Source organism: Planococcus citri, chromosome 3, assembly GCF_950023065.1.
Source record: "Planococcus citri chromosome 3, ihPlaCitr1.1, whole genome shotgun sequence".
In the NCBI taxonomy this organism is placed as follows: Eukaryota; Metazoa; Arthropoda; class Insecta; order Hemiptera; family Pseudococcidae; genus Planococcus; species Planococcus citri.
Window position 1 is genome coordinate 46361699 of NC_088679.1, and position 14047 is coordinate 46375745.

The 14047-nt window shown below is 32.6% G+C and overlaps 2 protein-coding genes across 5 annotated transcripts in view; both read right to left on the minus strand.

The window, feature by feature from the left end:
• Positions 1-412, minus strand: part of LOC135838394 (centrosome-associated protein 350-like) — a 122833-nt gene extending 122421 nt beyond the window's left edge. For 2 of the 3 annotated variants that reach the window (XM_065354006.1, XM_065354004.1), the window contains exons 1-2: positions 184-412; positions 36-74 (exon numbers count right to left, since the gene is read on the minus strand). The gene's annotated coding sequence lies outside the window, so the exon portion shown is untranslated. Of the gene's footprint in view, positions 1-35; positions 75-155 lie in introns of all 3 variants that reach the window. The other variant, XM_065354005.1, reaches the window with a different exon arrangement.
• Positions 413-825: 413 nt separating this feature from the next.
• LOC135840357 (small ribosomal subunit protein uS4-like) lies at positions 826-2689 on the minus strand. 2 transcript variants are annotated; one of them, XM_065356844.1, is made up of 5 exons: positions 2530-2689; positions 2062-2290; positions 1622-1740; positions 1474-1541; positions 826-1058 (listed from the first exon to the last, which is right to left on the minus strand). In XM_065356844.1, exons 2-5 carry the CDS (start codon positions 2282-2284, stop codon positions 881-883), a joined length of 588 nt encoding a protein of 195 aa, XP_065212916.1. In that variant the 5' UTR covers positions 2285-2290; positions 2530-2689; the 3' UTR covers positions 826-880. The 2 variants fall into 2 exon arrangements, with proteins under 2 accessions (XP_065212916.1, XP_065212917.1); XM_065356845.1 differs by lacking the exon at positions 2530-2689 and adding an exon at positions 2482-2505.
• Between the last annotated feature and the right edge of the window lie 11358 nt (positions 2690-14047).

A 14047-nucleotide genomic window follows, 5' to 3' on the forward strand; every position in this document is an offset into this window, starting at 1 on the left:
CAATGTTTTTACAGATTGATAAGGCGAGAACTTACCACAGTGAATTGAATTTTTCATAGGATCCGCCGGTAAAACTGTAATGAAACAACAACACAGATTCGTATTACTTTTTAAAAGTAACTAACGTATACTGGAATTTCAAAAGAAATATTTACTTTAGCTTGAAAGTGATCTCTTACTTACATTACAGGAAAGTGAACCAAGGCAAAGAATTTCTTATCACAGTCATGTTTCACATTTAAAAGAACAAAAAGAAGTGTCGAACGATTTTAAAAATAACGGTTAACCGATTGATTAAATTTTTAATTAGAATGATTAAAGATTACGCGAATCAAGAATGAAAAGGCGCAAAATTCGTGCTCTGAATTGCAAAATGCCGAAATCGTTACAACAAAATTTGTAAATTTTGGGTATTGTTTACAAACAAACTGTTGCCAAGGTGGACAATGATAATTACCCTTCAGAAGTTACGAAGTAATTCAACGTTAATACAGCGTAATTTACCAATACCAATAAATGAAAATTTTATTCAAAATGATTTTTTATCACGAATAAAAATATTGAAATTTTAGTTTGTGAAATTTTTTTATTGTACATTTTTCAAGATTTTCTTATTAGGATTTTCAAATCATCTTCCCTTTCACAGTAACTCTAATTGAATCATTTTATTACAACATGCAATGCCGCAGGCATCACTGACATCAGGATCACTCTTAGATCAAAGTTGTTTCAAGACTCAAGATAAATGAGATTTTTTAATGGTACAGATCAGTTTCAGAGAACCGCAACTAGAGACCGCAGATACAAGAAATAAATACATTCAAATAAAATTTCAAAAAAGTTTATTCCTAAAACAAAATATACAAAAAAGATTTTTAAATCAATCTTCATCTTCCTCAGCGACTTCTTCATTTTTGCCCTTGGCTTTTCTAAGATTTTTCCTCTTTACACGACCCGGTCGTCCACTTCCGAACGGTGATTTCAATGAGAAATCAATATGCTTTTGAGAGTCTAAACGCACAATGAAGCTCGGAACATTTACAACTTGTTTATGAACTCTGAAAACAAATACGCCAAGCGTTAAATTTCAGTTTTCAACACATAGGTACAAATTCGTATTACTCAAATGATGAAAATGTATCACAGATGCAAGTCTAAAGCGAATATGAACATTCGTTAGCGATCGTCGGTGAAATTCATATAGCCTTTTTTAAACAAATACATTTTAAAAAACCAAATGCATTCTGCCCATAGCAAAAAGGCACTCACGAATACATAAATCTTTGTTAATTACGAATAATGAAACTGTATCACTGATGCAAGTCTAATGCGAATATGAACATTCGTTAGCGATCGTCAGTAAAAATTAGTATAGCCTCTTTTAAACAAATACATTTTAAAAAAACAAATGCATTCTGCCCATTGTAAAAAGGCGTTCAACGTTCCATATAAAGTATAAACAAATAAAATCACCTTATGTGCCTTTGTCGAATTAATACACGAGCATGATGAATACTTTTAGCTAATCCCAATTTGAATACCTGAAACAACAATTCAATTATTATAGATATCATAACATATCTCCATAATTCTCAAGAATAAAAAAAAGTTGTGAGCTTACTTGTGTTTCTAAACGACGTTCCAAGAAATCTTCAATTTTTAAACCCAATACAAAATCCAATTTCATTCGGTTTTCGTCTAATACACCAATCCGAACTAGTCTTCTCAAAAGAGCGTTGCCTAGAATAATACGAATGGTTCAATAATCCAACTAAATGAAAAATGCAGATTTCTTAATGCTTAAATATTCTCAGATAAATGTCATCAATTCAAAACAATTCAGAAGAGGTGTCAGAAAATACAAATATTATCATCATAAAATGAAACACATTATGAAATGAAGCAATGCAACTGCGACTTTACGCATAGATCTCAGTGAAAAAAGTCGACATGATTTTTCAGTTGAGAAGTGTCAGAATAAAATTTATATAAATTCATCACCGATCAAGCGCAGTTTTTGATACAGAAAATAAGCCTATTCATTCAAGATTGAATATTTACCTTCGAATAATCTTTTGGGTTCTTTTTCATCAAGGGTTAGTAATTCTCGAGCAGCTTTACGGATTTTAGCCAATGTATACTTTACTCTCCATACTTCGCGCTTGTTACGTAAACCATATTCTCCGATAATTTTCAATTCTTGATCTAATCTAGCTTTTTCATATGGTCTTCTGGGAGTAACATAGGTTTTCCGACAGACAGTCGGTACTCGGGCGTTCACCATTTTCAACTACAGAAGAAAACATAATACACAAAAGATTATAAACATTATACATGAAAATGATAAATATACACGTAAAGAAACGAGAAATCACAATAATTGAATAATCGTAGCGTAAAACCTAAAACACCTACAATTATACATAACACGTGGTGACCGCTTAGAGAAGATTATGATATCAAATTTTGGAAGGAACTTACGGCAAGTTAATTTTGGAGCAAACGTCATGAGATTATTCAAGTACTTACCAATTAATAATTATGAAGAATCCAAAAATAACAAATAAGTTCAAAATTTCTTTCTCATTTTGAGGAAAAAAACGCCACAAGAACGCCAAGACAGAAGTACGACAAGAAAGAAAATTGAAAACCGAAAACGTAACATCCTAGGACGTAACGCCGTACTGATACGTGATACTATACTGGAGGATACCAAGCACATTTCGGTCATTTGGATGATGAATCTTTGAAGCTTGAACGAGGTGATTCGTTCAACGCTAGGTAAGTTAGGTAGGTTTGGCATACAGGGTGGCTAAGGCTCTATATAGAGCCCTAGGGTGGCTAGAAATATCGGGTACCCCTAAAAAAGTTTTCTAACTAAATACTTTGGTTGGTCACAGTGAATGATAATAATGATAACACATGATTGGTTGTTGGACTGGAGAGATAACATTCCACCAATCATATGCATCTATTTCACGTTGCCAACCTATATTTTTAATGAAAAACTTTCTTAGGGGTACCCGATATTTCTAGCCACCCTGTAAAATTTTTTATTTTTAATTTTTTATTTATTTTTATTTTTTTTCTTTTACAAAATTACATTACAATATAACTAACTACAATAAGGGTCATATTTAATTATTTAAATTTATAGACGTTACTTAGCAATTGCTTGGCTAAGTAGCGGATTTCTTTTCAATTTTTCTAGCAAACGAATTAAAAATTTCATATTTTTAAGATCAATCACGCTGCCAACCTATATTATATTTTTAATTTTAATGAAAAACTTTCTTTGGGGTACCCGATATTTCTGGGTACCCTGTGGCCTGTATGTATACCCTATAGCCTATACCCCTGGCCCTATCTACTCTTGTCAATATTGTGTAACTACAACTACTGTAATGTATCAATTTTATGTAGTGTAGTCAGTAGTGGGTATTTAATTTATTTCACCGTTCGTGTATTTTAAGCTGCATTGCATAAGTGATACGTGCATTACTGTATTAAGGTGCGTTTATGATTGTTCGTAACTCTTACGGCCTGTTACAGAAAAGTAAAAATTTTTTTACTTTTCTGTAATTTTCTTTGTTCTTTTCTGTAAAACAAAAAGTTACGGTTACGGACAACGTGAACTACGCCATAAGAATTCTTGTATTTTACTTTTCCATAACAGACCGTAACTTTTATTACGGTTAGTTACAGACAATCATGAACGCACCTTTAGAATTAGAAAGATTTTTTTCTTAATTACGGGTTATCAAGTCGTATTTGTTACAAAACATTGTACATGTACAGGGACACAATAAAAATAAAATATTATTTATTGAATAAACAACCAAGCGCAAATTAAGAGAAGTTTTCGAAAGGCCGTGGAAAAATGAAATCAAAGTGTAGGTACCCTATTTTAATTAAGATTATATGTATAGGGTGCCCAGAAATATCGAGTACCCCTAAGAAAGTTTTTCATTAAAAATATAGGTTGACAACATGGAATAGATGCATATGATTGGTGGAATGTTATCTCTCCTGTCCAACAACCAATCATGTGCTATCATTATTATCATTCACTGTGACCAACCAAAGTATTTTAGTAGAAAACTTTTTTAGGGGTACTCGATATTTCTGGGCACCCTGTACATATTATGTATATGTTCGTACTTCGAATAATTACCACCACTACCTACCAGTCATCGTCTAAGTCCTAAGTCTATCCACTTTGTTTGGATTTTATTTTTTTTATCGTTTATTCGTGCCTATTTTATTCTATGGTTTTTGGTCATTTTAGGGAAGCTCTTAAAAACGTAGTTCTCCGTTTTGATGTGAATTAAAACACAGATTTTCGAGGTTTTATTGCTCAAGAATTAATGTTATCAGTAAAATACTTTTTTAGGTTCAACGATTGAGGTCTACCTCTTTACAAGTGCTGCCATCCATATGTTAGGTGTAGCCTAATCGGCGGTTTCGACTGTAAATATGTATGTACCTAGTACCTACATACAAGTATAATCATGAAAATGGAACCCGTTTCGTAATCGTAAAATATTTCGTTCTTTCAAGTGATAAGCTAACTTGTAGTTGATAAGCATTGACAAAAAGACATTGCGAATAAAATTATCAAAAAGCAAATCAGATTTTGAAAACATTTCAGTGGTAAGTCGCACATAACGGTGGATTAGGCAGGTATTAAGAGAGGGACTGAGCGAGGTGGATAAATTACGTGCCTTTGACGTAATTTCGTTGTTTTGTCATTTGTGTTAGACATACTTCGATCCTGAGGGATTGGCTTAAACGAATCAAAATAGGATCAGTTTCGGAAAACTGGTTTTGCATGTATGTAATGTATCTTCGATGCTGTTGCACTTTTGGAAAACTACTTTTCCTAACCTTCGAAAATGTTGCCTATTGAGTATCGGCAATATCTCTGACCTTCTAGATCCTGTTTTGTCCTTACCTATGCTGTACAGAATTATTGTACATCATAAGGAGGTCCTGCAATTTCAATACGTTTTCTCTGGTTTTCACACCCTTTTCCAAACAGTACAATTTACATGAAGCGAAGAAGTGTTGAAAAAAACCATACCTCGCTATTTAAAAAAAAAAAGAAAAAAAAGAAAATGCATTAAGATTTACCGTAGCAAGACGCAGATTTACCCGTTTCCCCAACATTCATATAAATATTTCATCGGATACCAAGTCATTTGGAGTTTGTCTAACGTACCTGCTGTATATATGTGGGGTGTTGGTGTTAAATTTCTTATCTAATAGCGTTAAGGGATGGAAATGCATGCTATGAATAATATATGTTTATTTTGAAGGAGGGAAAATAAATGTATTTTGCCAATTATTGACCTTCAGACGCTGATTTTTATTCTGACATTGAGGGTTGGAGAAAAGTACTTAACTTGGATAGTAGCCTATCCTAATGTGATATAAAATTTTAGTCCATCAATAAATGAAATCTATTGTTCCCTTTTAGTGCCTAGTTAAGAATTCAAAATAAAACATGTTAATCAATCTGACTCAAGTTGTTGGAAAATTTTTCGCCAATGTCAAGAAAAAACTTATGTGTATGTACCTACATATAGTAGGTCTATCGTTTTAAAAATACATCTTCAATTTTTTAGTGCTGATCACAATCGTTGTAGGTAAATTTTTCATTTCAATGTCTCGAAAATAATTCAAAAACACTTCAAATTTACACGAAGTAAAAAAAATTTAACAGTTTGAGAAAAACCCGTTTCAAAGTTGTTCGAAAGGAATAAAATTTTTACAATAGCTCGTTATAATGTATTACTAGCCTGCAAGCATCTAGTTCTACTTCCTTTTACATCTTTTTTTCCGCGTTAAGGTTGATTTTCATACGGAGTGTGAGTAAAGTCAAGCATGCGAAGAGAGAAAAGTTTGGAAAGTTTTCAGGGGAAAATTATAGCATTAAGAATAAGAAGAAAATAAACGACGCAGTGTAGTAGAACGGGGAGTACCTATCCAGCTTGTTAAGATCGGATAGATAAATACCTTAGTTTCGATTTTAACATTCTTATTTTCCGTCCCGTCTAGTTTTTCAAAATAAGGGGTTCATAAATTCGCCGACAATCGTTTGATAACGTGAATTTCCATCTGTTCAATTTAACTTCATTCGCCTTTTTTTGTACCTATGCTTATCTCACAATCTGATGTCGATGATATTTACGAACTCAACTTTTTACGTTCAAGTTATTAATTAAAAGTTTCACTATACAAGTTTAAAATGCATTCAAGTTCGTATATCTAGTGTCTTTTTAAGAGTTGGGTTATTCTGACAAAGTGCCTGTATAAGTATGTAATTGTTTTAAGAGCAGGTTCTTATTATTATTTTTTTTTAGCAAAAATTCAAAATCAAAGTTTTGACTTCTAAAAAGTGAAATGAATGTCGCATTTTCTTTTCTTTTTTTCTTCTCAATTTGTATGATTAAAATGTAGGTATTGCCAGGTAAAAATCATCTAAGAGGCTAGAATAAAATTGGATTTAATTTCAAGTCAGCAATTCAGGCAAATTTCCCACATAAAAAAGTTTAATTTTTCAATTATAAATTGACGGACAAAATTCATTTTTTTGAGTTAGGTACCTAAATTTTAATTGTAATCTGAGTTTGTACTCAACTACTTACTCACCTAAATCATCTTGATTCGGCATATGTTCAATCGACTTACACATTCGATGTCCAGCAATGATGTAGGTACCTATTTATATGCAACCTTTCGAAACAATTGACTGACACCCAATCCATTTTTATTACCCCTGCCCAGAAATGAATGCCAACGGGAAAATACAGGTAGGTACTACGCCAAGGAAAACTTTGAAAATAAGTGTTAAAGCCGCAAGTGTAACACGCGCTGCGAATATCAACAATTCTGGAAGTTAAAGAAGAAAGAACTTTTCCCAAATTACGGCGAAATAAAAAGAGAAAATTTTCGCCAGAAAACCGCGTGAAAGAAAGAGAAACAGATATTTTCTTTTCTCGAAGCAATGTGCGAAGACGAGATGGGTAAAAACTTGCCAAGAAAATTTCTCACTGTTTTGGTTTATAATTTCTTGAAAACGGTTTATTTTATTTAACTTCTCTACTTCTAAACAATCGTTTACGCTTCATTAGTTATATTAGCCGTATTTATCAAGACTATTCACTTATTAATCTTCATCCAAGTTTTTTCCTCGCGTACATTTTTTTCTTATTTATTTATTTTTAGTCTCATTAAAACAATTCAATCTTTGAAATGTTTTCAAAAAGCGTTTCTCAAGGTTATTGCGTTTTGCAGAAATTTATTCATTTTTAAAATGAATTTTGTAAGTAAGTAGGCTCTTAGGCATACCTATTTATATTCGGCAGATACTTCAGCCACATAGAAGAAAAAGAAAAAAATGCATCATTTTTTGCTTTAAAGATTGCAGCTGCGGTAACTTGCATGTACCTAAGTTTTTTGCTAATAATTCAAAATACAAAATATTAAAATATGGCTTCGCTTTCGATCTTTAGTTAGGTACCTATCTAGTGAAAAGGATCCCCATTCCCCTAAAAGAAGTTCGACATGATTAGTACGGTAGGACTAAAAATGTAGGTACTTACACAAGAATTAATTTAAGAGCAAATAAATCATCTATAAAGTTGATAAAAACCCTGACAGAATTTCAAGAAAAAAAATTGCAAAATTTATTGATAAAATTTGTCTGAGGTTTTTACTTAAGAGGTAAAACAGGTAAGAAAAGTAGATAATAAAAGTATCTACCAGAAATCCCGTGAAAACTTCACGACTCATTAATGTTGCTTTTGATTAAAATATGAGAAAAAAATCGTGAAAAAAGGAGTAAAGAGTATTAGGCAGATTGCAATATGGGGCTATATAATATAGGTAGACATTCAATTTTTAACGAAACAATCATTTTTGTTGGAAACTTTTGTTAGCGGTATACGAGTTGAAAGATCTGAATGAAATTGAGCCCTGTTTACCAGGGTACAGTGATTAATTACTTGTTTATAATAAAGTCCGGATACCCGCTTTGAGAATGAATTCTTTTTCATCGTTTTTTTCATTTCTTTGCATCTTTTTAATTCGGTCTTTTCTATTCGATCCTTTTTTTTTTCTTAATAACATCTAATTTAAAAATTTATTACAATCTTCTATCCTTTTGAAGATTATAACGTTGGTATCTTTGAAAATAGATTTGATGTTGAAAAAAACGAAAATACTCACCTTTTGAGGTAGTTATTTATACGTACCTGCTTGCTTACTGTGGAGTAATTTTCGTGATTAGGTAGGTACATAGTAAGTTGACAATTTAATTTGCTTTATCGTGGTAACGGAAGTTTATAAGAAAATACTCGTGCCTACTTACCTTTAATAAGTGAACTGTGGGTAGGTATTTTTATTATGAAGTATTTTCCCATGTAGAATCTTGAATAGGGTGCTCAGTAAAGAGATGTCATGTATCAAAATGAATCCAATAAAATCTGAGAAAAACAATCGATAAATACCTAGTGATATATTTTGCTAATTTTCTTTGACCAAAGATGTAAAATTTTTCAATAATCTCGATCACACTCGAAAAAATTTGGAAAAATTTGATGATTATGCCCCACTTCAATACATCTTGTTTGTGTAATTTTATAAAGAGCTCGCGCCAAAATACATATAATAAAATTTCAAAGACATCAATGATACAAAATTTAAAAAATCAGAAATGAATGTGGCATAAGGGTGTTATTTGCTGGCTATTTAGGTACTTTCCTCAGAACTGTGAAACGTACTACAGGTAAAGGTAGAGGTATAGCTTTAGGTAAGGTACGTACTTGTGAAATTCACAACAAAATAGCTTTTCATTTTCTTTACGTTCTCGTGGGAATACCGGTCGCGTAAAATATGTCCAATGGGTAATTATGATTTATAGAGAATAAACTCGGTATTAACGTTCAACATTTTCTAATACTGAAACTAATTAAGAGAAAACACACGTGCTATTAGGTGATTTTGGAGGATTTTTTGAGTACCTAGGTATTGTTTTTACTTATTGTTACATGAGTACCTAGTTACTCGTATGTACAAAGTCAGAAGTAAGTACATATGTACCTGTTTTTATAGACTCGCGATACGTCAACGAAAAAAGTAGATAGATAGTGTGTGTGTGTGTACACAATTTGAGCAAAAAATGAAAATACAACAACAAATGTTATGCCAAATGCAAATGGAATGAATAAAATTTATAAAATCATAGCTAATGGAAATACCGAAAGAGATAGCGGTAATTTAATTATGAAACGAATCCATCCGTTTGTTGAAAGCTTTTATCGTTTAATGTATCCTAATAAAGTACTACACACAGGCTAAAGTAAGAGTTAATATACGGAGTAGTGCGATGGAGGATGTTTAGAAATGGAAGTAAAACAACCAACTTCATATGTATAACTATAGGTAGGTGAAAGTTTGTATTTAATTTTTAACTTTTAACCAATACCTACACCCTTTCGCCTGTTAACAATTCAAAATGAAACATTGAATTTACGAATATATAAAACACATAAATGCATAGCTATGTACCGCATTAGGTATTGCAAGAGCTTTTTTTCCTAAAAAAAAAGCTGATTATATTTCGTATGTACGTTACCCGCGAGCTGACAGTTCACATTTTTGTACGTGAAATATTAGCAACTCGATCAGTTAAATGTAACATATAAATTCAGTCGACGTTACGAATGGACTTCATAAAATATCATGCAGTTACGTTGCGTCTACATAGACGACCTTTCACCCCTTACTGTAACGTATAACATTATTGTCTCTCCCTATTCGTGATTCGCGCTGTCTTGACTTTGGAGAGTCGACGAAACAACATTTTTTATGGTTTCTGGTTTTAGTGACTTTGAAATGGCGATATAAGCGCTTCAAACTTAATGATTTTTCCTATTGATGTGACTCGTGGCGTACCTACCGAAAAAATATTCTTCCGGGTTTGCTCGTATTGAATGGAAAACATGTCAATCGAGAAGACAGAAGTGCCTGCAACAGAGATTATAAATAATTACCTGAAAATTTTCAATTTTGTGTCTCCCCTTAGGAGCAAATTTTAGGATTTGGGATTAAATGGTCGTAAAAATAAATTTTGCTTCTTAAAAATCCAGATTTTTGTCATTCAAATGGTATTTTTGGAAAACTGTTGGTCTTGTATTTTTCCTTTAGAGTCCATTTCAAGTTTTGAGATCAAATAGTTTTCAAAATTGAATTATGCATCTTTAAAAACCTACATTTTAATAAAAAATTTATTCTATTTTTCAAACATTTAACATTTCTGTGTCTCCTTTTCCGAGCAAATTTTGGTGTTTGGGGGTCTAATGGTCTTGAAAAAAGAATTCTGCGTTCTAAAAAACCCAGATTTCGTTACTCTCATATGGTATTTCTTGAACATTTTCAATTTTGTACTTCTCCTTTGGAGCCCATGTTGTAGTTTGAGGTCATACGGTTTTCAAAAATGAATTTTGCGTCCTTGAAAACCCAGATTTTGATGCCCATATTGTATTTTTTGAAAATTTTCAATTTTGTACCTCCCCCTTCGTCATTTTGGAGTTTGGGATCAAATAATTTTCATAAATGAATTCTGGGTCCTTAAAAAGACAGATTTTGTTACCCACATTGTATTTTTGTAAAATTTTCAATTTTACACGAACCTCCCCTTTGGCGCCCATTTTGGTTTTTGGGGTCAAATAATGAGTTAAAATGAAATCGGCATCCTTCAGAACCTTCGTATCCAAAGTTTCAACTATTCATGTATGAAATTTTGGGTTTGTTCAACTAATTTCATCTAAGAGTGAGAACGGAAATGGTAATTATTTAACTGGACCATCGAAAGGGACTCTAAAAAAATTACGCTTAATTTGGAAAACCCTTCTTCAAGTTTGGTTCAAGTTGGCGAGAAGTAGATCTCATAAAAAATGTAAAATAATAATCTTGCTATAGAATTCACGGCAAACTGGTTATGCAAATCTATTAACATGTTTCTAACGTCGTCGAGGCGTAAAATCTAGAAACATTTGAAGGGGTATGTTTGTACTTTTTTACAGCTGATTCGCGTTAGTATTTTACAAAACGTATGTATTAGAATAATACCTCCTGCTTCCTACACGCCCATTCCGATCATGTTCCCTCAAAAAAGATATCTTGATGAGCGGTCGTCACAGAATTTTTTTGAGTGATTTTCTTAGGATTTAATTGTGCGTAACTTCATTACAATTCAAGGTAAAAAAGTGTGAGTTATCAAATTTTACTCCATACGATTTGGACAACGGATCTAGTATTTTGGTGCATTTTCATTCAAATCCTCGTGAAGGCTCATAAACAATAAATAAATTAGACAGATACACACGGAAGCCACATTCCCCCAAAGCTATAGGTATGAAAGGGGAAACGAACAAACGTTTCATTACGCAATTATCCTTCTAATGGGGGGGAAAAACACGACGGAAAAATAGGTTTTTCTACGGTTGAGTATTTTGGCAAAGGAGCCATTGACTTAAGATTTTAAAAAATGAGCCGACTAACGTAGATTCATGCTCCCCTATTTGGTTACACAAATATATTTTCTGGTATTGAGAAAACGTCATGGAGCGGTGCAAAAAATGGCTTACATTACTTACTATAACAATTCCAGTCACACATGTTTACGTTATCCTTTGTGTGATATAGTGTATATTAAAGTGAGCCTAACGTAGATTGCCACTTGTGTATATAAAAAGGTAAACGTTCCAGTATGAAAGAATGCAGAGATGTTTATACTTTTCCTTTTGCAAAGTGAACGCTGAGTGACGAAGGGACGAAATGAAACGAGGGTACATAACAAAATAAACTCGTACTTCCAAATACGTAGGTAGGTACTGAAGACAAGGGAAAAGGAAATATAGTTATTAAACTCGGTGAAGTTTGAAATGATTCGTAAAGCATGTGTGAAAAAATTCAAGCGTTAGTGAATGGTTTTATGAACGAATTTTCGTGCCATTGTCGAATAAAAACGTGAAATTGTGAAAAAAAAATTCTATCATTGTACTCCTTAATATTGGATTTTTACGCAATTTTAGCTTTGACTTATTTATAGGTGTATGGTTCTATGTGCTATAATTCTTCGTGGATACGTTGCTTGTGTGTTATAACGTTGAAGAAAAAAAACGTTTGATTTATCGTCTTTTTTAAAACGATAAAAATTAAAAGTTACCTAGCTAGTTACCTATATACGAGGATACTAACGGAGAAACAATTTTATACTTATAGGTAACGTATTTGTGATAGGTAGGTATTTTTTGACATGGCTATGGTTTATAGGCCACAAAAGCGTGCATCACGTTGTTTACCCACATAATTTTATTCAACACTCGAGTTACAATCGAGAATCGATGTTATCATTACAAAATGAGTATAGGTATAGGTATCCGCATTATTAAAGCGAACCAAAAAGGGAGATTAATTTGTCATAGGAAAGATTTTCTCGTAACGAAAATCATTACGAGGAGGTCCACCGCTGTACATTTCTCCATTTCCCTTTAGTTCATCATCACATGAACCATTTATTATTCTCAGTGTTCGTAACAACACGAAATGCTAGCCCTTCAATTTACAGTAAACAAGCAAACGTTGATTAAATAAGTATCCATGGACAATTGCTGACGCAGTTTCACGCTCTTTATTGTTTCGCATTGCACTTCAGCTGGTACCGTATATACTGCACCGTGGTGCGTGCCCGAATCAAATTACTTTAGTCGAACTGATTTTGAGGGTAATTTTCATGTCCAGGAAGGGGTATTGTTTTCGTATGTTTTCAATTAGGAGCTGGTGGTATGGAATACGAATACTTTGATGTTTGTTTCTGATGGATTAACGGCGTAGTCACACTCACATAGCTAGACTATTCTAATCCATTGGTAAAAGAGTCATATTCGTTTACATTTATGTACGAGTATCTTTCAGAAAGTGAGTTACCTTTTGGTTTTTGTTTTTAACAGTTTTTCAACTTGGTCTTCATTTTACCTGCTTGTTATTAAAGTTGCTTTCTTTTTCATCCCATTTTCACATTCCATTATTACGAGGCAATCAACTCAACAATATGAGTTTGTATTGTACCTACCTGTTTTTGTCTCTAATCATTCAAATTTAACAATAAGAAATTTTTAGCCCTACAGCTCTAATGGTATTCCTTGAACAGAACTATGTACCTATGTAGTTGAGTTAATTATTATACATAATCAAGGATTTAGTATTCGAACTTGGAAAGTTGACTGAATGTTCACATGATGGTGATAATTTGCTTAAGATCAAAAACAATGAAGCCATGCTACGAGTATTCAAATTTACTTACCTACACCAGAATGAGATACTTAAAAGTTTTAAAAACTTTCAAAAACAAAAGAAAATTCAAAGAAATTTTTTATTGAAAAAATCGTATGGACTCCTTGACATGACTGATCAGGGATATCAACCCCAAAAATGCTATTTTCTCTGCGACTTGGTCTTTTTTTTTTAAGATAGAGGAAAAGGAGTAGGCATGACAATTTATGTCCCACCCAAAAAAATGTGTTTTGAGCTTTTGCACCTACCAATGCGGAGATATCCACATCCGTGAACACTTTTCAATGAGAAACGAGAGTTGAAAAGTCTTGAAAAAAATTCATAAGTTTTTGGCTTTTTGTCTAGATTTTTTGAAATTGGCTAAAACGACCAAAAAATTGGCACTACTGCACTCCAAAAATATTTCTTCGTACTTTTCAATATTTCGACACGGTTAATGCGGAATATCTGCGAAGAAAAGAAATTTCAAAACACAAATTCGACTAAAAAAAACGATTTGCAAATTTTCAACAGATCAGTAGAGCCCTAAAAGTAGGTAGTCTTGGGATTTTGACAGTAAAGCGTAGATCGACACAGAATCTCAAATACTTTAATTTAAGGTAACACTGGGTTATTTTTACCAGAACAGGTTGTGTAGCAGTAGGAGCAAAAACTCCACGATTTTGTCGAAAATGTCCACTCTTGG

Coding starts and splice junctions, on each gene's coding strand:
- LOC135840357 (XM_065356844.1), bottom strand. CDS start 2,284: ATGGTGAACGCCCGAGTACCGACTGTCTGTCGGAAAACCTATGTTACT. Junction 1,741..2,061: donor ACCCAAAAGATTATTCGAAG/GTAAATATTCAA, acceptor GTATTATTCTAG/GCAACGCTCTTTTGAGAAGA. Junction 1,059..1,473: donor ATTCGACAAAGGCACATAAG/GTGATTTTATTT, acceptor ATTTGTTTTCAG/AGTTCATAAACAAGTTGTAA.